The 25,418-nt window shown below is 39.3% G+C and overlaps 3 protein-coding genes across 5 annotated transcripts; all 3 read right to left on the bottom strand.

Annotated features, from left to right (window-relative positions):
• Positions 1-63: 63 nt before the first annotated feature.
• Positions 64-9,029, bottom strand: stra6l (STRA6-like). Of its 3 annotated transcripts, none has more exons than XM_086033517.1 (18): positions 8,797-9,029; positions 8,499-8,571; positions 7,505-7,605; positions 6,582-6,712; positions 6,387-6,507; positions 6,260-6,305; positions 6,035-6,160; positions 5,746-5,819; positions 5,316-5,424; positions 5,081-5,234; positions 4,173-4,248; positions 4,026-4,107; positions 3,906-3,954; positions 3,714-3,831; positions 2,433-2,552; positions 1,914-2,077; positions 1,011-1,154; positions 64-913 (listed from the first exon to the last, which is right to left on the bottom strand). In XM_086033517.1, exons 1-18 carry the CDS (start codon positions 8,835-8,837, stop codon positions 672-674), a joined length of 1,971 nt encoding a protein of 656 aa, XP_085889643.1. In that variant the 5' UTR covers positions 8,838-9,029; the 3' UTR covers positions 64-671. The 3 variants fall into 3 exon arrangements, with proteins under 3 accessions (XP_085889643.1, XP_085889644.1, XP_085889645.1); XM_086033518.1 differs by lacking the exon at positions 8,797-9,029 and adding an exon at positions 8,687-8,721; XM_086033519.1 differs by lacking the exon at positions 6,035-6,160.
• A 2,450-nt stretch (positions 9,030-11,479) lies between these two features.
• LOC147145892 (serine protease inhibitor Kazal-type 1-like) lies at positions 11,480-14,635 on the bottom strand. The gene is made up of 4 exons (XM_086034423.1): positions 14,572-14,635; positions 13,075-13,097; positions 12,856-12,968; positions 11,480-11,616 (listed from the first exon to the last, which is right to left on the bottom strand). The coding sequence occupies exons 1-4, from the start codon at positions 14,621-14,623 to the stop codon at positions 11,553-11,555; spliced, it is 252 nt and encodes an 83-aa protein (XP_085890549.1). The 5' UTR covers positions 14,624-14,635; the 3' UTR covers positions 11,480-11,552.
• Positions 14,636-18,596: 3,961 nt separating this feature from the next.
• LOC147145893 (turripeptide Ici9.1-like) lies at positions 18,597-23,985 on the bottom strand. Its single transcript, XM_086034518.1, has 4 exons — positions 23,839-23,985; positions 21,818-21,840; positions 21,437-21,549; positions 18,597-18,783 (listed from the first exon to the last, which is right to left on the bottom strand). Exons 1-4 carry the CDS (start codon positions 23,888-23,890, stop codon positions 18,738-18,740), a joined length of 234 nt encoding a protein of 77 aa, XP_085890644.1. The 5' UTR covers positions 23,891-23,985; the 3' UTR covers positions 18,597-18,737.
• Between the last annotated feature and the right edge of the window lie 1,433 nt (positions 23,986-25,418).

The raw sequence follows: 25,418 nt of genomic DNA on the forward strand, positions 1-25,418 counted from the left end.
TGTGATTCTGAAAGTTGCAGATGAGTGAAAATATGGTAATTAATTTCAGGTCAAAGTTCAGAATCCATTTGACCATTTTATTATGTATTTATCTGCTTTAGATATAAGGTAAAAGAATATATACAAGCATAAGCATACAGTGTATAAAAGTTAATAAGGGTGAACAGAAAATAATTACAAATAATTACAAATACAGACTACAGTGTACGTATTGAATACCTGTCACACCACCACCAAACTGTTCACTTTCATAGATAACCACCACGTACTGCATAATGCTGTATTAACAAACCAAGGAAAATTGTGGAGCAACTTATATGGACCAAGTCCCAAAGTGACCAATTCAGCAATGATGGGGAATCATTTAGTTCAAATGTACACCTTTCTTTTTACTTTGTTTTCATATTTTGCTCATTACTCCATCTTGATGACAGAACATATACTTAACTCTTTGGAAAAAAAAAATCAGCACAGGTGTTTAGCAAACTTGTAATAATAATTGTGCATATGAATTCATTTTGAAAGAATTTCAAGCTGTGGAATTTTACCGTAATTACAGAATGAAGTGCATACAAAGTGAGATTCAAGTTTTGACAACATATCAAATTTCAAGGGAATTTTGATGCAGACCTCCAAACACTGACTAAATATGTATCAGTGCGAAAGGTATTCTAGCCGTCTGGCATTTGTGCCTCGGTGCTCACTGGTAAGTGCATTGACGCTGCCTTGTGGATCTGTGTTTGTGAAGCCATGGCCCAAGCCTGCAATACTGTGTCTGACTGAAGAGAAGGAGACATGTCCAACGTCCCCAATGAGGAGATATGGTGCTTCCTGTGCAGGATCAGACGAGGGTTCCTCAAGAGAGTGTAAAGCAATGTCCAACGTCTCCTGGCACGATTGTTCACAGAATATTCTGGGAAGGAGGAGGGAATATGAGCAACAAAAAATACTAACTACTTGAGCGGGATTATAGTGTTTTCAGTTACATGCAGCGTGCAGTATTTACAAACCAGAAGATGTGTTGTTGAATGTGGAGTATGCAGACAGTGTGTGTTTGTCCAGGGTGGTGGAGACAAGCAGCTGGCAGAAACACACCATAACTGGATTGTTATGATAGTGGTCGGCAAAGATCATCCCAATCCATGTACTATAACCTGGGAAAAGCAGAAACACTGTCAAATTTATTAACAGTTTGTAGAGAAATACACTGTAAATACAAAAATCCAATTTTGCTATTACTCTCTATTAGTGGTAAGTGTTGTCTCTCTTAACTGTCCCCTTCTTTTAATATAATAAAGTATAGTAAACATTACACATCTTATTTCTTGTATTGCTGAAATCACTCCATTTGAGTGGGCAAACTTGTCTCATGCAAGTGAACCAACACTTAGCCCCAACTTTGATGTCGTGTATCAGCCCTGTGCGTCCAGACTGCAAATGAACAGCTCTTGTGTGATCCATCCATTGTCTATATTGCTTATCCTCACAAGGCTCGCGGGGAGTGCAGGAGCCTATCCCAGCTGTCTTCGGGCAGTAGGCGGGGGACACCCCGAATTGGTTGACAGCCAATCGCAGGGCACACAGAGACAAACAACCACTTGCACTCACAATCACACCTAGGGGCAATTTAGAGTGTCCAATCGACCTACCAAGCATGTTTTGGGAATGTGGGAGGAAACCGGAGTACCCGGAGAAAACCCACGCAGGCACGAGGAGAAAATGCAAACTCCACACAGGGAGGCCGGAGCCGGGATCGAACCCACGACCTCTGAACTGTGAGGTGGACGTGCCAACCAGTTGACCACCGTGCCACCCTTGTGTACTAGTTAATCAAACCATACAGTGTGCCAATTTTCCATAATCTGTCCCGTTTTAGTTGTCCAAACCGTATCATATGAAAGAGTCAAAATCACCAGCATCCATGGTTTCATATCCTCTCTGCATTATTGTGCGGTCAATGCGGGACACAAGCCACGTTCCCAGCACAATGCTGATCATCAGCCTCATGATGCAGTTGCTTATTCCCATGATCACATTGTAGAAAAAGAAAAAGTAATTGAAGCAGTGGAATGCTTTTCTGAAGGCAAAAGAGAAGGGACAAAATTAATATTTTATGTGATTCATATTCCCATCTTTCATTAAGGGTTGATATAGTTGAGATATAGTATATTCAGTGCTCATTTCAGCAATTGACACTCATGTAGTAAATGTTAACTACTTCAATTTTGACAAAAGTATGACTTTTTTTGTGTGCTTTGCTTGCCTATTCACACACACATACTAGAATACATGACAAATTCTAGAAGATGGCATTATGGTAATTTACAACCATGTACAGTATTTTGAGTTACTATATATGTGGACTAGTCTTTTTTTACATCACAGGGCTGGTTCACAAATTATATTTGTAAAATGCAACTATCCCGACCCACCTGTTATTGAGAGCCAAAGGTTTGTGTTTATCAGAGGGAGACAATTTGTCCTGGAGGAAAAAAATCTGGACCAAAACTATCTGGAGGATTACCATGGCTATCACCAGACTGATAGTCAGACTACAAAGAGATGGACACAAAGAAAACAGAGTAAATGTTGTCATGTTGACGATGCAGTCGATATAGCAAATCTTCACACCGATGTTCAAATGCCAGGTTTTTGTCGTGTAAAAAATGAAACCAAGATAAATCCTTTTAAAAATATTTTCACCATTAATGTGATAACCTGTACAGGTCACCAGAACACTTTTCTAAAATCGTTTGGGAGGAAGTAAAAATAAACAACAGTATTGTAGTTGAACAAGTGTGTGCACCCTCTTGTAACTAGGATGTGTTCATCCATTCACATTAAAACTCATGTTAAATGGGAGCCAGCATACACAGTCCTGCCACTACATATGAAGTGCCTCTGATGTTCCAGTTGGCTTTTCCTGACTTTTTAAAAACATTTTTTGCTTCCAAACAGAATACTGACGGTTTTGTGCTAACACTGACTGACGTTTGTTTGTGAACTGCTTGTAATTCCCTCTACCTTGTCAAAGGCCCCACATCCAGCTGAAGAAAAACAGCCCCATAGAATGATGCTGTCCCCACAGTGCTTCACTGTACTGTAGGCACCATGTTCTTTTGGTGATGAGCAGTGCTGTGTTTGCAATAAATAAACTTTTTACAATTGAGGCCAAAAAGTTCAACCTTGGTTTCCTCGAACTAAAACATTTTCCCACATCGCTTTGGGAACTTTGGCCTTAGAAAAGGTGGAAGGCATTATGGTTCAAAACAGTCAATGTTGACACCAAATCTTCAGGCTTCTGCTACAAGACAAAACAAAAAGTCAGTGAAAGCCTACAACATCATCTCATCTTTGTTTGGAGCTAGTCAGAGGCACTTTAAAGGGTAGATGGTGTGTTCTGACACTCAGTTGAGTTTGAAAGTGATTAGTTTATACTGAACACAGCCGCATTTCAATTATCGGTATCAGAAGGTGTGCCCACTTATCTACCTGTAATTGTTTTTCCTATTTTACTTCCACTCTCAAAAAGAGCATCCAAAAAAATGTAAAATTTTCCTGTAAAATTTGTAGTTCGCATTAATGGAGGAAAAAGTTTTACAATTTTTCTTGGTCTCATTTTTTCACACACACACAAAAAAATTGCATTCATGGAGGCTTTTAATCCACTGCAGCACATATACACACCCATGCATGCACGAACGCACACTTACATTAGGATGCCAAGGTTGGACAGCATGGTCAGAGCTTTTCCATGCTGTATAGGAATAACAATCACATACACCACCAACAGTGCAACCAGGAAGTGAACAAAGTGGACCATCAGATAACCTGAAATAAGAATTTTTGAAGAATTGAATCCTAAAAAAATGCATATAATTCAAATATAATTTTAATGAAATTACCCCATAGCGTAAAAGCGATTTGCCATCCAGAGTAGCGTGCGATGGAGGCCTGGACAAAATCCATAAAAAGTTGATCACTTCTAAAGCTGTACAGTAAAAGTCTTGTGGTGTCACACTCACCACACTGACGGCAGACTTTGGCTTAAGAAATTTTTCGGGAAGGAAACCTCTCTCTCCTCTCCAAAGTCTCTTTAAGTGTTTCCTGTGGAATGCATTTGAGCATGTCTGACTTCACACTGATAATTGCATATTCATAAATCCACTTACCTGTAACATACTAGTACATGGAACGTGTAAGCAACTGAATTGAGGCTAGCAAAGATGGTGGTTGCTAACCAAGTCTCTGGAATGAAAGAAATTAAAAGATAAATGAAATGATTCTCACGTGAAATCTGCATTAGCTCTTCGATTCACAGACATTCAGTGACCATCAGTAATTGTTTTTCTGTTACATTTTTGGCGTATATCCATAACAGATTGTATTTGTTACATTTCCAGTCAGGTTTGTTTTTGTGTGTTAGTAGTCTTATGACATTTACTAATGCGTACAAAACATTCAACAGATATTACATGTTGCCGCATGTCTGGATAAAAGTGCAGATCAAGAAAAAAATAGTTGAGCAGGCCAAGGCCAAACAAAACAAAATTAAATCGGCCACTAAAACTAAATGGGTTCTCTCTTGTCCATGCACCACTCTCCTGTACTGTCCTTATTTATTTGCACTCATATAAAAGCAAGTTTAATTCAGTTTAACCTTGGCAGGGACCTAGATATTTTGAGTGTTTTTTTGGGGGTTTTTTTTTTTACAAATTGATTTGACAGATTGACAGATGTGAGCACATCTGCCCCACAGTTCTGAGGTTATTTTCTGTTTGAATCTAAAGTAAATAATAGGACCGATACAGTAAGCAGGATTACACAAAAATAGAAAACCAATTTCCACAAAACTTTGGAGAGGTAGTGCATGAGCAAAATTTTGCTTGGATTTTAGTCAAAGTGCAGTGTAGGAATTTATGTTCAGAGTCTACAGACAATTATACCTTGGAGGAGGTGTGCATTCTGCTGCTTGACATTGTCGTTAGACAGTATAAGATCATTACATAATTGTTCAAACAAGAACTTGATGACTGAAACTTTTGCATGGTACTTTATACGGGACTTGTGGCCAACTCACTTCTGGCCACGTTGATGAATTCTTCCAATTGTGGAATCATGGCTCCCAAAGCTTCGGTCTCATTACAGGACGTCACCAAGTGTTTGAGTGTGTTCTTCCATCTGACCACTTGGCCAAAAGCGATATTACTGAGACTGTAGTCAGCCAGCGTCATCTAAAAGCAATAGCAGACGGTATGTACCATTTGATACTAACTACCTTTTGGATTAAACATGCAATTGTTTATGCTCTTTACCGTATATAGACCTATGAGGGATATGATGGCAGTGCCAATGATTCTGTTTGGGAACTTGAAGTGGGGATCCCACTCATACACTCTGCTCTGGAACCAGCTCAGGGCCTTGCTGAAAATAAAATGGGTAAAACCATTGTGTACTGTATGTCAGTGTCCCAGTGTAATGTTTTCTTTATTGTGTATTGTGAGTCACAGTTGTGTCACTAGAGCTGATCTGCCTGTCTGTCTGTCTGTCCGTCCGTCAGATGAGCATAGAAACAATAATGATGCATTTTTATGACAGATAAAAATCAAATGGAATAAAATGAATGCTGTGTTTGTGTTCAAAGGCACATGAGAGGTAAAACAGCGAAGAGGCGCAGTTCTATTTCGATTTGACACAATTAAATGCAGAGCTGCTTCACGTATTCCATTCTGTACTGTATTTTACCTGTGTGTACTTTTTTCCCTCAGAAGTCTCTTAACATGCTGCACTTGATGTTGCTGAGTCAGTTCATCTTTGTCCTGGTGGCACATTTAGCATTTTAATACTCAACCCCCCCCCCCCCCCCCATTGTAAACACACACTATAATCTTATATCAAAAACAAGTTGCAAAATGCATTGACTGTAAATCAAGACAATACTGGTGAAAAAAGAGGAGTCAATAAACACAAATATCAATGTCAATTATTACTCTATGGGTTTTGACTGTAAATATTACATGACATATGTCCTGACCTCCTGGTCCAGCTGTAGATGTATTCGAACATCTTTGACCAACATGTAGACAAATCGTCCCAAAAGAAAAATGAGAGAGAGGATACAAGGCCACTGGATAATTATCTTCTGGTATTTCCCCAAAATCTTTTAGAAACACATTTATATTTGAATTTTCAGAAGTAATTACAAACAAACATGTCAGGTGGGCAAAGTACTCACCTAGTAGCAGTAGTACTCACGTACCTTGCCATCTGGACATGTGAATGTATCCCACACTGTAATGACAAGCCTGCAAACAACCACATAGCCATTTGGCTATTTCACGTCATGTTTGTCCAAATTGAGACATGCACTGTGGATGAATATTTACCAACACAAAGAGTAGAGAATTCCTAGCACAGCTCCAGCTGCTCGGAAGGGCGTTGACAGACAGGCAAAGAAAGGAAAGTTCACAAGGCCCACCTCCAAAGCGCCAACTAGGTAAACTACAGCTGAGGACCATAAACAAGCCATCAGTCCACGTGTGACCAACAGAGCAGAACCAGTTGGTAGAAAATGTTAGTACCTCTGGCCCACGGTGGGACTGTAAAAGGAATGTAATGTTCCGAGAAGAGCAGCAGGACGGTGTAGGACACGGCGCCAAAGGCGAACCCGTACGACCAGCGATTGCTCAGGCTGCCTATGGTGTCCAGAGGTCTGCCAAGGACATGAGCACTTGCCACGCGTCACGCATACATCTTTTTGCATTTAACATTTGAGTTGTGTTTTTCATAACAAGCATTGGACAACTTTCCAACACCAAGGGAGCATTTTGACCTCTGAATGCCTGGACATTTTTTTGTAAAAGTTTCTGAACCTTATGGCCACTTTGAATTACCCTCGGACTTAATACAGGCAAGATTTGAGCTGCAACTAATTACTTTAATAATCAATTAGTATGTCAATTAACTGATGAATCTGAGGAAATGTTTTAATTTCATCCCAATATTCAAAAACAGGAATACAACGATGCTAACCTAACATCCGTGTAGTGATGGAAAAATTAAGCTTAAAATTTGCTTCAGACTCCTCTAGACAGCACTGTTGGTTTGAAGTAGGGTTTTTTTAAAGTAATGGCAAGTCAGTGTGCTTTCAGCCCTATGTTGAACAGAGTGCCATCTAGAGGGCTCAATAAACACAACAGTTGGTTCATGAAGCTAAATTTTCCCATCACAACATCCATGCTTGCCATTAAATTCAGAGATGGGAAATGCATGTCCAATTAGATGTGTTAAAAATAACATGTTTTGGTTGAACATTTCTGCATTTAAATATACACTGTTTAATTCTCTTTCTGTCTTGTGTTTCCTCCACTTGGAGTGAAAATAAACAGCTTGAAGCAAGAACATTTTGCCTTATTTGAAAAACTGCAAGCAGGAGAATGATAACAGGTTCTAAGGAATACTTTAAAAACGTGTATTTTAATTTTTCTCCTTGTGATTTACTTACACTACAATGCCAAAACGCCCTTGCAGGAAAGGAAGTCTGCGGTCAATAGCCAATGGTTTTGCTCTTTTCTGAAGGAATGACAGCACCAAGGCAATCAGCACCTGAAAGAAAACAACCAAAGCTAACTATTGCAATTTCACCTTTGGTCAGACACAAGCTAAAACTGAGTTAGTATTTAAAATGACACTTTTATATATTTAAAAAATATTTGGGATCACACTAACCACTAAGGTGTTTTACCATGTAGCAGACAATGAATTCACCTGAAAATTTGTGCAAATACACATTTTTTTCCTCGAATGAAAGTTTAAAAACAACATGTTGAAATTAGTTTCAGCTAAGAGTTTAACGTAGTTTGTACATTCCCTATTAAAGTAAAGTGAAATAGACACAGCGACAAATAATGATGACTTCCTCCGATTCTTTTTCCTGGCCACATCACATATTTGCTTCATTCATTCACTCATTGCTTCATAAGGGCTTGATAATAATAACGCCACTCGCCTTTTTTTTTTTAAAAAAAGGGCACAAAACTGGCCACAAAACAGTTTTGAATGGAAAACTGGAGAAAAAGCTTGCAGGGAAAGGAAATCAGACAGACACATACGCTAAGTGAGTCATTTGTATTAAATAAAATGGAAAAACAACACCCTCATCTCTATCTGGTGATGCACTGCAACCCTGTCCCAAATTGAGTTACTTTTCATGGATTTCTCCAATTTATATTCCAAAAGTGCTGGGACATTCTGCTTGCTAAATGAGTTGGAGAAGCGTCCAATGTGCATACCGAGCAAGTGCCAGCTCATTCTATGGAGCAGGGATACTGTTGCTGTAGTTTTACTAAACCTATTAAACAAACAGTGCAAGTTTATGACATTGTAAAAAAAAAAACTGCCGTATGGTAAACATTGGTTGTGGACACGCTGCTGACTTTTATATAAACAATTCCACAGTCCAATTTTCAAGTTCCCGTTCAAAAGGAAAAACGACTTACAGCTGGGATAAGTGTGAGATGCAGAAAGAGGTCAATCGATATTCCATTGTGACAGTCCTGAACTAAGGCTTCCCTGTGGAGAAAAACATTAGCAAAATGTTTATGATTGGAATTTTATAAAAGTTTACTTGCATTGGACTTAAACAGTGTAGCATCATAATTGTGGTAGTTTCTAATACTAGTTTGACCTGCTCATGTTGCTGAACAGCAGGGGTAGTAAACAAACAACGGTCACAAGGTCCCAAATTATAGTATGGTTTAAGTAAACAAAAGTAAGCTACAGTCACATCGTACTTACACGTGCTCCAATTGGTCCGCAATCATCGTTAGATCATCCATTTTTGGAGTTTAAAAGTACCTCAGCACGACAAATGAACACGACTGAGTGGACAGTCGTCACTTCTCTATTTCCTGGTTTCACCCATGTGACTCAAACGTTTGAACTTTAACCTCAGAATGCACCCTACTCTCACTCTCACTTCACTAATTTTGCTCCATGTGTCGTGAATCTCCAAACTCTCTCTCTCTCTCTCTCTCTCTCTCTCTCTCTCTCTGTCTCTCTCTCTCTCTTTCTCTCTCTCTCATGCATAGACGCACGCACACACCCGGACGCACGCACGCGCACACACGCACACACCCACGCGCACAACACTATTGATAATTGTGTTACTTAGTATCAGAAATGTAAATACGGAGTTCAACCAATCATTCACTCGGTACTGACTTTAATAACAAAACTGCTATCACATTTGTTCAGTCGATAATATCAGATGTGTCGAAATACGTATTATTAATGAATTGTTTTGTTGGGAATAAATTATTTCCACTGTTGATATTCACTTTATGCGCTTCTTATCAGGTGAGCAGGCTCCATTACGGGCAATCCGAAAGGGTATCCTTGTTGTCCTGTGACGAGAATATATCAATTTAAACTTTACTTGAACTTGTCTTAAATTTGATTCCATCTTTCAGCTAATACAATAACTAAGGGGACAAAAGGCCACTTAAAAGTTGAAAAGTAAAACGACAATTACTTGAACTGTGTGTTACTAAAGTAATGCAAAAGGGGAAAACGGCTTAATTATGACTTGATTTTTTTTCCTCTTTAGAAATGCAAATTTCAAAATACTCACGATATTCCTTTTGTAATTCTTATATAATGTTTATCCAGTAAATACAAAGGACCACGAGCTGCATCTTTATCTCAAGTTAACTGTTCCAAAACAAAGAGAAAAAAAGTAGTACACGTGTAATTTTGTGTGGGAGGCCGCTACCAGCGAATCCGAGCTCAGAATTGCAACTGTAGTTGTTTCTATTTTGACCACCAGGCGACGCCAATACCAATAGAAAGACTTTCCAGAAATAACCCGTGCATTCTTGCGTGTGCGTGTTGCTTGTGGGTGCGTGAGACTAATGTAACAATGTGTAACCTGCGTATAGCGTTATGAACTCATTGGGTACAAGGGTACATGCACCAATTATACTGTATTTTTTATTAGTTTTAATTAACTTGATATGGTGTGTCGTAATTGGTGTTCTTTGTTCATGCAGCTAAATTAAAAAACGTAATAATAACAACGATAATAATACTTGTTACCAATCAAGAATTAACATTCATTATTGTTTCTTTGCCAAAGCCTGAGCAGCTTTGAACACTGGCTCAACTAAGACAGAGCAGACTTCCCTTAATCCATCAAAACCGACACGGTAGGCTATACAACCACCGACCCATCGAGTATGGCGCTCCAACGATGCAGAACATCTACTGGGTCTTAGCCAGTCAGGCACCCAAGCACCCATAAGATAAGTGTCCACTTCAACGCCACTGTAGCACCACACTTCGGAGGAATGTGGGAAAGGGAAATACATTCCATGAAGTTGGCCTTGTTCACCACAGTGGGAGCCCAGCCAGTCACAAAGGAAGTACTAAGGACTCTGCGACTTGAAGCAGGGCTCTTCCTGCAAAGCGGGTGGACGTACCTGGCTGTAATCGGCCACTGTGTTCATTTTGATGTAGTTTCAGCTATGCATTAGCATTTGAGGAATTACCTTATATTTAACATGTCATACAACTCATTTGGAGTTTATAGCCATTACTGTGTCCAGCTGAAATAATGCACTTTCATGGGTATGAGTGATGTTGCTTTCCATTTATTAAGCAATGTAGCCTACACAAGCAATGTGTGTCTTTAAAGTGGAAGTCAACGCAAACATTTTTTTTTCAAGAATATGTTCTATGCAAGACCACTAGTTGAAACAGGGCATTATGATAAATATTGCGTTTGTGGAATACGTGTTAATCCACTCTTTTTTAGCCATCTCCAGGGGCGGCCATTTTGTCTTCTGTCGACTGAAAATGACATCACAACTGCTCACAACGACCAATCGCGGCTCAGATTCAGAAAACAGGTCAGCCATGGTTGGTCGTAATGAGCAGTTGTGATGTCATTTTCAGTCGACAGAAGACAAAATGGCCGCCCCCAGAAATGGCTAAAAACGAGTGCATTTTGCTGCTAAACTTATATTCCACAAACACAAAATTAATCGGAATGCCGTGATTCAACTAATAGGGCTGCTGGAAACATATTCTTGAAAAAAAATATGTTTGGGTTGACTTCCGCTTTAAGTATTATAGTACTTGTGTGATATTAGAAGTCCGGAATTTGCACTCATACATTGCATTGTTTACATACACACGCACGCTCAGTCTTGCTTATGCATCCTCACACCCATCCTCGCTCTCATATCCTTGCGTCATTGCAACCAGTGCCTGTTTGCCTGCACGCCTGTGTTTGCACATACTGTGACACCTGCACTTTCACCGCTTGCTTCTGCAATGGGATTAAAGATACCAAATCACATCTTAACACTTTCATTGTGTTTTGACCAACACCCGGGTGTTAACAGGGCATACTCCAGTTGTTCTTCCACAAAGTTGGTCAAACGATCATTCACCTCCAACCTTATAAACTCTTAACACATTTGTCCAAAGACTTTTATTATTCGTGAATGTTTTTATTGTGAATAAAACATTTCCACTGTTGATATTCACTTTCAGCGCTGCTTGACAGCTAAGCAGGCTCCATTACGGGCAATCCAAACGGGTATCTTTGTTGAACTGTCGAGAGAAAACAGAGCATTGTGAACCTTACTTGATCATGTCCTGGATTTTATTCGATCTTGTATAAATCAGTCAGACCCACATGAAAAGACAAAGTCAAGCCAGCAGCCTCAGTGATTGTTAATACTATGCCTTATGGTAACATACCGCTAGTGAGTGAGTGTTGGCCACCTTCAAAATAAAAGCTAAACAACTAATGCATGGACGTCAGTGCTTAGTGTTTGAAATCATGTTATAAAATAACATCACTGCCATTGGGCAACCACTTCACCTACGGAGAACTCAAACTGTTTCAGGATTGTACTCAGGAAAGACCTGAAGTTAAGTTAAAAAGAGAAGTTAATGAAGAATATCATTCACCGTCATATCTCAATCAAAGTACTTTGGCTGAAGATTTGTGTGACTTTGCGTGTTGTATTGTCCCAAAGAAATGGTCCGGTTGCAGAATAACACAATTTTAACTTTTAATGTGCTTTGTTTTTTTGTTTTTCAAGATCATGTGTATTTGCAGTCATTCGTGCAGATTTAACATTAATTTAACTAACTCAAATTCAGAGCTTTCCTGGTGCAATCCTGAGACAGTTTGTATTCTCCCTAGATGAACTGGTTGCTTGACCGCAGTTTATTTTGGAACATTTTAAATCCAAAGCACCGATGTCCATGCATTAGTTGTTTAGCTTTAATTTGAAGGTGGCTAACACCGATCGCTGGTGGCGTGTTACCGTAATGTATCGTATTAACAGTTGCGTGCAGGTTGGCTTGACTACATTTTTTGGTGTGGAGGCTGGCTTACTTCGGGAAAGTAAGTAAGGAAAGTAGAAAGTAAGAAACGTGAAAATAGGTAGGCCTGTATCATCTAAAAGTTGAAAAGTAAAATAACAAATGCAATTTATTGAACTGCGTGTTACTAATGCACAGGGGAAAAACAGCTCAACCGTCTTTTTCTTACTTGATTTTTTTTTCCTTCAGAGAAGTATCAAGCTGAAAAGATACTTATAGTCCTAATACATAATCATTATCTACTAAATTCAAATGACCATCTCTGTTGCAAATCAAACAAGAAAAAAAAGTACACATTTAATTTTGTACCGGCCAATCAGAGTTCAGAATTGCCACCGTAGTTTTTTTTCTGTTTTGACTACGAGGCAACGTAACACTTGCCTTCGTCTGTGCGTGTGCGTGTAAGTTTGCGTGTGGGCACGTGGGAGTCGTGTGTATGTAGTGTTAACTACTCACTCGTTGTGGCTACAGAGAGTGCACACGTTGGAGTAAGTGTTTCCATCAGTACCACACACAGGCTGGTAAATCTGGAGGCAAATACGTGGTCCACCCGTGTTACCACAGGATGGCTGAAAAAAAACGAGCAAAATAAATAAATGAGTAAAAAAACAAACAAACAAAAAAACATTAAAAAAAATATATATTATACACTGTTATATATACAGTAACAGTCACCTGTATCGGGTATGCCTCTGTGCCTGAAAGCAGAAATAGTTTAAAAAGGTGAGTCCTGAGTCCAGTTTTCAGACAAATATGTGTGAATAATTATATATAATAATTATATACAATGAATATATATGAACTACATCATCAGTACGCAAGGGACCACCCTTGTAACTTTATTACTACACTGTAGTACAGTGTTGGTATGTGTAACATGTTTAAAAAACTAAATACGACACAAAAGTGTTTCAACAGTAATTGCCAATATAATTCCATCAACAATATTTACAGCAGCTGAGGGCAATTTAAATGATGGAGGAGGCCACAATATTTTATCAGCGCTACTGGGTCCCTCAATGGGGGGCAACCATGCACTTCCTTAATTACATGTATGAAAAAAATGCTGTTTTGATATTTGACAAAATATGAGCTAGCCCGCAATAGTAAAATATCCAGAGAAATTGACGCCCGTTTAAATATTTCGGGATTTTTGTTTCTTGAAAAAAATGCTGTTAAACCGCCAACATCTGTTTTCACACAAAAAAAAAAGACACCCGCCCTAAAATATTGAAAAAAACATTGGAAAAAATCTTCAAACAGGTGAATCTGCAGGTGCTGAACTGCGAATATGCGAATGTTTTTTCTTTTTTAATTGAAAATTAATTAGTGGCCACTTAGAGTGTGGGCATGGCCCGTGTGCTGCCAGTGGCCCAATCTAGCTTTAAAGTGTAAAAACATGTTAGAATATTCATTTTTTGTATAACACGTCCTCAACTTACAATCGTTCGACTTGCGAACATTCATAGACACAAACAAATGCTCACAGTTGTCCATAAATGTCATAAAACGCCATATTGTGTTCACAAGCTCATATTTTCAAGTGCTCGCCCACATGATGCATCCATAATTTACAAGTTTTCACAAGTAAACTTAATTTAGCATTGGTGATAAAACAAAGGCTAATAAGAGTGGTGGTGGCGCCAAAGTACACAAGACAAGCGATGATAGTGGTCGACGTGGAAAGAAACCCAAGGCAATCTCCATAGAAATGAAGGTTGCCATTGTCAAGAAGTTGGACGGTGGTGAGAAGATGATAAATCTTGGCTAATTGTATGAATCAGTCAATGGTTAATACCTTCCACCTCTGCAGCCTCATCCGAACTTTTCCATCCACATCTTCTTTCTCTTCTACCAACTACGTGAGCTTATTTCTTTTTATCTTATTTTTATGGTATACTGTACTGCCTAAAAAAATCATGAAAGGTTTTAAATGTAATTCACATAAAGAGAGTGTATACTGTACTGCCTAAAAAAATCATGAAAGGTTTTAAATGCAATTCACATATAGAGAGTATGTGCATACTGCATACAGTGTATACACTGTATATAATTCATATTTTTTAATTTATATATTTTTTAACTTACCAGTAATAAAATTGAATTGAATAAATACCTTTACAAAGAGCTCTTTGCAACCTATTATGTTCGTAAATTGAGGGCTACCTTTACCTGCAACCACACAGATGAGCAGAAGTCCAACAAGAAGAACTCTCCCAGCCATGATGAATGTTGGTGAATGAATTCGCGATGACAATGTCACACTGACAGTGCTGTGTATTTATTGGCGTCACATCACTGCAGATCAATATTAATACACACACGCACACACCCACACACACACAAACAATTTGACCTCTTGTAGACCATGGCTTGTTTTTTCTATACTGTACACAGTATCACAATGAGATTAATTTCCTACAGTTTTGTTACAATGTAAATTCGCTTACTTGAGTGGTGCCTTGAGATGGTTCAAGTTTAAGCCACTCATTCTCACTAGCGTCGAGGGTGTGTGTGGTTTCGCCAATCCCATTTAACTTCGAGTGAGAGATGAGGTACACCCTGGATTTGGACTGTTCCCCAGCCAATCGCAGTGCATGTAACCCCGGCAATGTGTCATGGTGACAGGTCTTGCGAAAGGATATTGGTTGTCTTCAAAAACACCACATTGCTCTCTCATTTTGGACGTTTGGAGAATTGGGCAGAGGTAGCAAATCCAGGTTCAGAAAGTAAAAACCCTGCCACAGTTTGGCTTTAGCCATTGGTGCTTCTACTCAACGGGGCAGCTAAATGAGCTACTAAAAATCCTACTTTTAACAATCATACTTGTTAAACCTGAGATGAATTAAGTTCTGTTAGAATGTATGTCCACCAGAAGGAGTGACCTATAAGCTTAAAAGTTTATTAACACAGTATACAATATTTTTAATATCAGTAATGTTCTTGGTTTAAGTCCTGGGTTTTGATTTTGACTGGATTACAGTAGATGTTATCTTTTTTTTTTAATTTAGCTTTGCTAAAAGACCATTCAGAATTGCTAAATTCGAATTGAAACTTATATTATTTGTATTTGAAATTGTTTTTGAAATTATTTCTAGACAAGTTTTTATAATTTTATAATATAATTCATAAAACTAAAACTTTATAAATTTTAAAAGGCATACATATGTATATATATATATATATATATATATATATATATATATATATATATATATATATATATATATATATATATATATATATATATATATATATATATATATATATATATATATATATATGGGCGGCACGGTGGTCGACTGGTTAGCACGTCCGCCTCACAGTTCAGAGGTCGTGGGTTCGATCCCAGCTCTGGCCTCCCTGTGTGGAGTTTGCATGTTCTCCCCGTGCCTGCGTGGGTTTTCTCCGGGCACTCCGGTTTCCTCCCACATTCCAAAAACATGCATGGTAAGTTGATTGGATACTCTAAATTGCCCCTAGGTGTGATTGTGAGTGCGGATGTTTGTCTCTGTGTGCCCTGCGATTGGATGGATGGATATATATATATATATATATATATATATATATATATATATATATATATATATATATATATAAATATATATATAGGGGTGTAACGGTTTTTGTATTCGTCCCGTACCGTGCAGGTAACTTCAAACATGCTAACATATAAGACGGCATCCCCCCTATACAGTTACCGGGGGTAACTCAGGTCTGTCGTGCAGGTCTGGTCCTCGGACAAATGTCCTCTGCATTGTTAAAAATAGGTTTTCGGTGTCTGCACAGTGGAATCTCCTCTATCGCCTTGTTTGATTTGATGATTTTCATGCAGTATTTCTATGTTTATGTCATGCACGGCAGGATCACACATCTTTGACTGCCCAAAAAGCGTTGAAACCAAAAAAGGAGCAGCAACTTGACTTAATATTTCTCCCATTTTCCACCCCTTTTTTTTCTTCCCTTCTCATTTTATCTTCTTTGTGCTCTGGATAGTTTTGGTCATTATGACATGTTTACAAAGTTCTGTGCTCTGAATGGTTTTGGTCATTTTGACATGTTTACAAAGTTCTCGGGAGTCACATCAATAAATTTGCCCCCCTCCCCACAGAGAGCAAACAGTATACCAATCAGACAGAGGAAGGACTATTTGGTTTGTAGTAATATTAATTGGGCGTTGCTTTAAATTGTAATCTACAGCACGTTAGCTGTTCCATGTTAAGGGTTGATTGTAAAGTTATTGTAAATATGGGGCAGCTTCCCCAATTCAAAGAGATTCATTCATCCACAGAAGATTTTATCTGGATTTTATTTACTGCTAAAGCACTGCTTTTCTTTTGTCTGTTTTTATTTTAACATTCAATATTTGGACTGTTCATCATCATTGGGTGTGATCGGGAGGAACGGTCCCCACGATCAGAATCCAAACGATGTTCTGTTACTGGACTTCTGTACTCATCATGTATTGTCCATAACGAACACCATGTTCAAACATAAGGGTGTCCATATATGCACCGGGACACCCACGGCCGCAGTTTGATGATCGATTTTGTGTTGTGTCATCGGATCTGAAGCTGCATGTTTTGGACACTCTGGTGAAGGGAGGGGCAGAGCTGTCAACTGATCACCACCCGGAGGTGTGTTGGCTCTGATGATGAGGCAAGATGTCGGTCTGATCTGACAAGCCCAAACGTATTGTGAAGGTTTGCTGAGAATGTCTGGAAGAATCCCGGTGCCTGTCATGGCGGTAACCCCCAAACCTGTTGGTGGACACCAGCGGCGATAGAAGCCGTCAAGCTGAAGAAGGAGCTCTGTCGGGACCGTTGGGCCTGTGGGACTCCAGAGGCAGCTGATGGGTACCGGCTGGCCAAGTGGAATGAAGCAAGGTGAAAACTCGGGCGAGGGAGGAGTTCGGCAAGGCAATGGAGATTAACTTACAGACGGTTTCGAAGAAATTCTGGGCCATCGTCTCAGGAGGGGGAAGCAGTGCCCCGTCAACATTGTATATACAGTAGTTACAGGCGCGGGAATGGGACGCTGCTGGCCTCTTCGTGGGATGCTGTGAATGATACCTCTCACTGAAGCGGGCCACAGCCGAGTGTGAAGCGTTTGGGCTGAAAATCAGCACCTGCATATATGTCCCTACCCTCACCTAGAGACATGAGTTGTGGGTCGTAACCGAAAGAATAAGATCTTTTTTCCGAAATGAGTTTCCTTTGCTGGGCGGCAGGGCTCTTCCTTAGAGGTAAGGTGAGAAGCTCGGTCATCCGGGATTGGCATTGAGAGGAGCCATATGAGGTGGCTCGGGGATTGTCTCAGGATGCCACCTGGACGCCTCCCTGGTGAGGTGTTTCGGGCATGCCCCACTGGCAGGAGGCCAGACACATACAAACACACCATCTTCGAACTGTTTGTCACGATGCTACATGTTCCCCCCACCCTTTAGAGTAGCAATTTCTATGTATACAATTAGGGATCACCCAAGAAAAAAAAAAGAGAGGAGGCAGAGGGGCTGTTTCAGAGCGCTGTGAGGAATTGTAATTGTACAGTTGCCTTTGTTCTCCTCGCGAGACAAAAAGACAATATTGTGTTGAGTGTCTTCTCTTCTTTTGTGTGTTATTGATTTCATGTCCTAAATGCTGTGAGCCTGACAAAAAGAGGGTGTCTGACAGCAGCAAGTATTTTCCAAAGCAATCCTTTTTTTTTCAGATTTTTGAGATGTAGATCTTTCAACGGTCCCACCACTGGTTCTCTTCGGATACACTCGGGTAACATCGACACTGGAATCTGGAAATGACCTTTCATCTTCATTTTTATGAGATAACGTGTTGTCACGTGAGATTTCAGCCTAGGACGACTTGGTTTTGAGATCAATGGTGGGACTGAATCTTAACATGTGTGTTATATTGCGTTGAGAGAACTGGAGCAAACCACACTCAATACAACTATTGCATACGCAGTGCACACAGGTATTTCCCATCAAACACTCGGTTCTGGTATGGGCACTTCTTCGCCTCTTGTTCTCCATACCGCTGGCTTGGGGACCTACACACACACACAACCACAACCCCCACACACCCCTACACACACACGCACTCACACACACATGTAGTGTAGACACAAAGTTCTTCCACAAAGATGCCCAACCAATCATTCATCTCTTCCCATCAATTCAAAGTAAGTCCAAAATTGACACATTTGTTCATCTGATATTATCAGAATCGTCCAATGATTTTTATTATTCATGATTATTTTTGTGATTGAAACATTCCCACTGTTGATCTTCACTTGCTAGGCAGCTGAACAGGTCGGCAGTGCGCTATCAGCAGCTGAACAGGTCAGCAGACTCCACTGTGGGCTATCAAAACATCTGTATTTGTCATCCTAGAGAGAGAAAATAGACCACCTTGAACTTTGCTTGAACTCCTCAAACGTATTACTTCATCTTGTACAAACCAGCAAAGATAATACTATGAGGCTACTCCAAAGTTAGAATGCAAAATGTCAATGGCAATGAACTCAGCATTTAGCATTTTCTTATTACAGTCCCTAGGCTAATTATAGCTGTTACCAAAGATGGACAAATCCAGGTCCAGAAAGTAAAAACCCTGCCATAGTTTGGCTTTAACCACAGGTGCTTCTACTCTTAACGGCACCTCTGGCCGCATTTTCCGACTCCTCAAAGTATACTTGCTGTCTGGTGGAATGACATCAAGGCCTTGTTCAAACAGCCAGAACAAAATCAGATTTTTAACCCGCCTAGCTTGAAACTAGGGCTGCTCGATTAAGCGATTTTGAACCGAAACTGAATTTTCTGGATAAAACGATGTTAAAAACGTTCAAATCGGCACGTTCGATTTTTTTATTTTTTGTGTATCTAAGCCACCGTAGTTTCCTCTGAATTTCCGCTTCCTCCCACGAGCGCGCATACCGGAAAAACCACACACACCATCCATGGCTACCGGCGATTCTGCTATTTGCTTAGGCAAGTGAGCATTTAGTTTATAAATCGGGCAAATATAGATCTGTAGTGTAGTGTGTGCCCCGCATGTACAATACAACCCACGAGCAAGAAATTCAACATCTGAAAGGCATCCCTTTTTTTCTCCTCTACAACGGACCTCTGGTCCAGTCGGACTATGCATCCGTACTTAAACTTGACAGTGCTTTGTATTATTGAGTGACAGTTTTGCACTAATCATTGATTTATGTTTAAGTAAGACCAGGGAGAAAGGTGAAAGGCTAGTCTTTTGCAGTCTCAACAGTCACAAAGCACATGAAATCCTATTTTTGCTAAACCACATTCGGTAGGTAGTTTCATATCCAATTTGGACAGGATGTATTCCAAGTCACTGTAAATAACATATTACCTTTGTAATTGCTCCAGTTATCCAAGTATCAGCAAAGTGATCAAAGGATCCATATTTGATTTAATGAGCCATTCGGAGTTTCACAGTAGTGTGTGTACATAGACTTGCACAGCTTCACGTCAACTCACCTTTGTTTATGGATCACAAAAACAACCACAAGTGCCTTAAATAGAGTTAACATAAAAAAATATGATGCCTTTATTTTCACACTGTATGGTGCAGATCCAAAGAAATTGAGGTTATGAAAACATAAAATAACATAAAAGACAACCAGTAAGTATATGTATAATGAAAATAATGATAAGCATATCGTCGCTGTCCTGTGAAAAAACGTATCTCCAATTTTGGAAACTTTTTTAATTTTCACTTTAATGTGATGTCTGTAACGCGGAAACATGATTCATGTAAAAATAAGAAAATTAAAAAAAAAAATGGAGATAAGCGTTTTTCACATGACAGCGACGATATACTGAACTACTGCCAAGAAAAATGTTTCATTCATTGTTGCAATGGTGAAATTGTCTTGCCAATTGTATAAACTTTCCAACTACTTTATAGTATCGGCTCAGTGGTAGATTTATTCAAATAAAGGGTCGAGTTGGATCGTTAAACATAACGAGCTGCACAACACAAATTTGGCTCAAGGCAGACAAAAATCCACTTCCGTCTGTTTTTAGTCCATCTTTTTTTTTCCAAGTTTCCCATCTATCGTATGACGTTAGCAAAACCTCCGTCTGTCAGTGACGGACAGACGGACCAGTCCGTCGGTCATACGGAATGCCTACCTCCGCATATTACACAACCCCTTGTTTGAGGTCAATTTTACGTCAGATGGTGTCCTAGTAGCTTGAAACAAACAGAGACCAGAAACTCGTACTCTGCCTCATTTCCCCCCCGGAAAGGGTCCAAAAAATTTCTTTACAATAATATGTAGATGGACAAAAACTGCTGCATTTTACTACTTAAATGCTATTCCACAAACACGATATCAATCAGAATGCTGTGTTTAGACTAGTGGGCCTGCATAGAACATATTATTGTAATGAAAATGTTATGTTTGATTTCCCTTTTAATGTACTGTCGTGCATGTTCCATTACTTGAACTATGTTACTAAATTAATGCTGTGCAGAGCTGGACATCATCTATCCGTCTATAACTTCTGGGCGGTAATTCCGGCGGACCCACGTGGTCCCAGTTCGTCCCTCGTCAGCGACAGACAGTCGGCATTGAGAACATAATTTTCACGTCACACGCAGGCCCCGTACAACCAGACATGCCACCAAGTAAAGGAAAAATATCAAATTAAAACAACAGACACACACACGCACAGCGTGGTGATCAGTGAATTAAAACAAAATGGGGTATGTCATTGCATCTGTGGGACCGAAAGGTACACAACGCTGTTGTATTTTTTTATTTTTTATTTGTTTGGCTGCGTCTTAGGAGCGGGGCACCTGCGTGTGACATGGCGCCGGTAAAGTCCGTTCTCAACGCTGTTTGGCTGACTCGGACCGACGGGGCGGGTCTGACATACAGACGGAAACTCATAGACGGCACATTAAACAACCCCTTTTCTATTTTGACCACAAGTCGACGCGTTTGAACCCCTTTTCCAGTAAAAGAGACTCCTCAGAATGATTGTGTGTGTGCATGTGTGCGTACTCACCATATGTGATTACAGAGAGCACACTCGTTGGAGTATGTATTCCCATCAGTACCACATTGAGGGTCAAAGTTCATAGTGCACATAAACGGCCCATCTGTGTCAGGACATGTTGGCTGATCCCCCCAAGAAAAGCAAAATAAATACACATATATCAATTTGTATAAGAATAAGCTGTGGTGTTTTAAAAAAATATTCATATATAACATTTAATTAATTTATGATAGCGTATCATGCTGAGGGGTGTCATATATTTATTCCTCTTGTGAAGCTAAATAAAGAAAATTTTAAAAAACGAGTTCTTGTTTCCTTTCAAAACTGTAACATTTGTCATCATTTATCTTTTACATACAATATGTAATTATTTCCAAGCTATATAAATACCTTAATCGGGTATGCCTCTGTGTCTGTGAAAGCAGAAATTGTTTAGAAAAGTGAGTACAGCTTTCATACAAATACTCTCATGAACTCTTTCATCAGTAAGAAAAATGCATCATAAAAAAATACATTTGACTTGGTGTAACGAAGAGACAAGGGATGCACCCTTGTATTTTTACAAACTAAATGAATAAAATAGAATAGACTAGAAAATTGTGAAAATAGAAATAGAAAATATGGAAATTTGTCTTGATCACCAACATAGATGGCAGACAGCACATTTTCTAGGGGTGCAACGGTACGCTAAATCACATTTTGGTGCGGTTCGATTTCTTGGAAACTTCGGTTCGGTATATTTTATAAAAAACTTTGAAAAGATGACAAGTAAATGGTACATTTTTTTTTTTTTAGAAAAAAATTAATAAAAGCGAACCATTCGGGTGACATTCTAAGAAATTACACCAGAATAAAAAATACACAAACAATAAAGATCTCTTAATTTTTGTAAATTATTAAGACACTGACATCTTTAAACACTCAGCAGCAATAGCCTATGACACAACTAAGTATTCAAGTTAAAGACAAGTTGTCATTACAGTACATACCGGTATACTGTACACTTTTTGTGATGAAAAATAATACATACAATAACAGTTACAATTATTGCTAACTGTATTAAAACTCTTTTTTATAATGAAATACAGTAACTTTAACGTCCTTATGAAATTATTTACACTTTTTAGACATTAAAATCTTTGAATGTTCAACAGCATATTGTAACGAATTGGGTTATCTGTGTTGTGGTCGGATTTTTGTTTTGCTGATATGTGATTTGTTTCCGAGGTTCATGAATGCATCGTACGGCTAGTGAGAGGAGCAGCGGAGAACAAAGGAGAGAGAGAGCTGTTGTACTTTGTTTTTGGCTAAAAAATACTGCTTGCTTCCTCGTCTAAGAAACATTCAAAGTCGGATGATGTCGTTTTAAGTGTTATTATGTTAGACGTGCTACTACAGCATAGCCGCCGATCTCATGTAGCAATGTCCGCACACAACTTTGGGACTTATACACGCACCTTTCCCCATCGGCGATTTTAACAGGAAAGCTAGAATGTTCCCAAACAGGCGACCGCAGTGTACGGGGACCTTCGAGCTCAGGCTTGTTTGCGTATGCCATTATAATGCCATTTACTCATGCATTTATGATTTATCACGGCTTCTGGCGTCCTGGCTCCACTTTAGTGCCGCCGCCCTCCTCTCCCGCGTGCAACAGTCAAAGCGCCCGTGCGTAAACTCGCGCTAATAAGTGGACCAAACCAAACTCAAGTAATATTTTCATATATGAAATCTATAACAAACACATCTAAAGCAAAGAAAGATCTATTTAGAAAGGAACAAAAGAAAGGTAAGTAAATTTAGAATCCCATTTGGATTTATTTTTATTTTTTTTAATATCTTTGTTGTTGTTTTTTACCTATTATGGTATGTTCATATATATATATATATATATATCGTTGCTGTTGGGCAGAATCCCCATAGTGCGAAAATGACAACTTTACATGACGTAAAAAAAAAGCCGGCTTGTTTTGAGTCCGCAGGCACCCCTTCATTCTAAACTAAACTAAACACTCAGACGGTAAATAGAGGCGGTCATTACGGCACACGGCTTGAGCAGAACAAGGAAACGGAAGTGTTATTGCCTCTCAAACAAACATAAGTTGTATTAGTATTCATTTATTTACTTATTTATTTGCAATGTGTATTTGTACGTATTCCTATTTATTTTAGAATATATATATATATATATATATATATTTTTTTTAATTTATTTATTTATTTTTTTTCGGTGGGGGGGGGGGACTAACCACATTTGAACAAACGAGGTTTCCGCCAGACAGCGACGATATGAATGTTTAGAAGGAGGTAGTTAAAACCCATAATATTACACAGCAGTGTCTTAATGTTTAATTTTGCCAATACAATACAATAAACAGCCTCTAGTTTGGTAAAAAATATGTTTTTTTGCATACCTGCAACCACACAGATTAGCAGAAGCCCCAACAGAAGAACTCTTCTAGTCATGATGAATGGTGATGGACGAATATCTCACACTGACATTTCCACACTGTCAGTGCTGTGCATTTATTGAGATCAGGTCGCTGTAGATCAATGTCAGCTCACAAAAAAACACCCACACTCAGACAGTAAACATGCACTCAAAAACGAGTTAATCTTTTGTAGACCATGGGTTGTTTAATGTCTACTGCACTCCATAGCATTAAGTCGTTTTATAATATATTGGTAATATATTCAAAGTAAATGCTGGTTTACCATATTTTTTCAAGAATAAAATACATTTTATTACTAACACACGGCTCAGAGGAAACACAAGGAAGTCACCTGGAACACACCACACACTAAAACCACATTGTGTGTGGAACATGAGGGAATTGAGGCAAAACCACCACATAATTTTCACTGCTCATCAACACTCGTGAAGGCTCCATGAGTGGATTTGTCCAAACTTTTGTATAAAAGTCTGTTCCTCAGACAGCAAGAAGTATTTTCCAAAGTAAGTCTTTTTCACCACATTGCTACCCAGGACACTCTGATGTTCATCCCGCTTGCATAGGTGTATGAGAAAACTCATGCAACCAAAGGGAGGACATTTAAAGTCCATAGAAGAAGGCCTGATTCATAGAGTTCATTCAGTACCTGCTCATTCTTTGAGGCAGCGATGCTGCTTATGCAAAAAAGCATTGCCACAGAATGAATGGAGAGTAAATGTGAAATAGCCGAACAACTATCATAGAATTGAAATCAGTAAAACATCCATCCATCTATTATCCAATTTGTTTATCCTCACAAGGGTCGCAGGCGTGCTGGAGCCTATCCCAGCTGTGTTCAGGCAGTAGGCGCAGTACACCCTGAACCAGTTGCCAGCTCCAATTGCCTATTGGTGTGAAAAGCTGTCTGTTATACATGCATTTGACTGACAGGTGATCCTTACAGTGTGTATCCTTCCCTTCCCACACTAGCTGAGATGCTTTCCGCCACATGAGTGTATTTTAGAAGATGTAATGTAAGAGAATGATATTCAGTATCTCCCGGCTGCCAAACCTGACCTATAAAGAGGAGTGTGTATTTTTGTGTGAAAGACAGAAAGTTAAAGGAGTCCACACATACAAAAATAATGTAAAGACAAGAAAGAAAACTGGCCCGGGTCACACTTCTGCCAACTAGGGGTAGGCGATACTGGGAATTTTGGTATCGATCCTATACCAAGTATATACAGGGTAGTATCGGCCGATATCGATACAACACCGATACTTTTTGCTCGGAAATGTCACAATCCCCCTTGCGTTAGTATTTTATGTTCCCAACTTGTATGGGTTGAGTACGCCCATAACTCTCTACAGAGCTCTTCGTTAGGCATGTCTCCGTTCCAGTGCTCCTTGGGCTACCAACCACCTCTGTTCCCTTTGCAGGAGAGCGATCTAGCTGTTCCTTCTGTCCAGTTCCATGTCCGCACACAGAGACAAACAATGTTTATTGGCACTCACAGCCACACCTAGCGGTGGGTGTCTAACTTAATGAACTTACCATGCAT

Source organism: Filicampus tigris, chromosome 6 (genome assembly GCF_054856515.1).
Source record: "Filicampus tigris isolate MCC_2025a chromosome 6, RoL_Ftig_1.0, whole genome shotgun sequence".
NCBI classification, from domain to species: Eukaryota; Metazoa; Chordata; class Actinopteri; order Syngnathiformes; family Syngnathidae; genus Filicampus; species Filicampus tigris.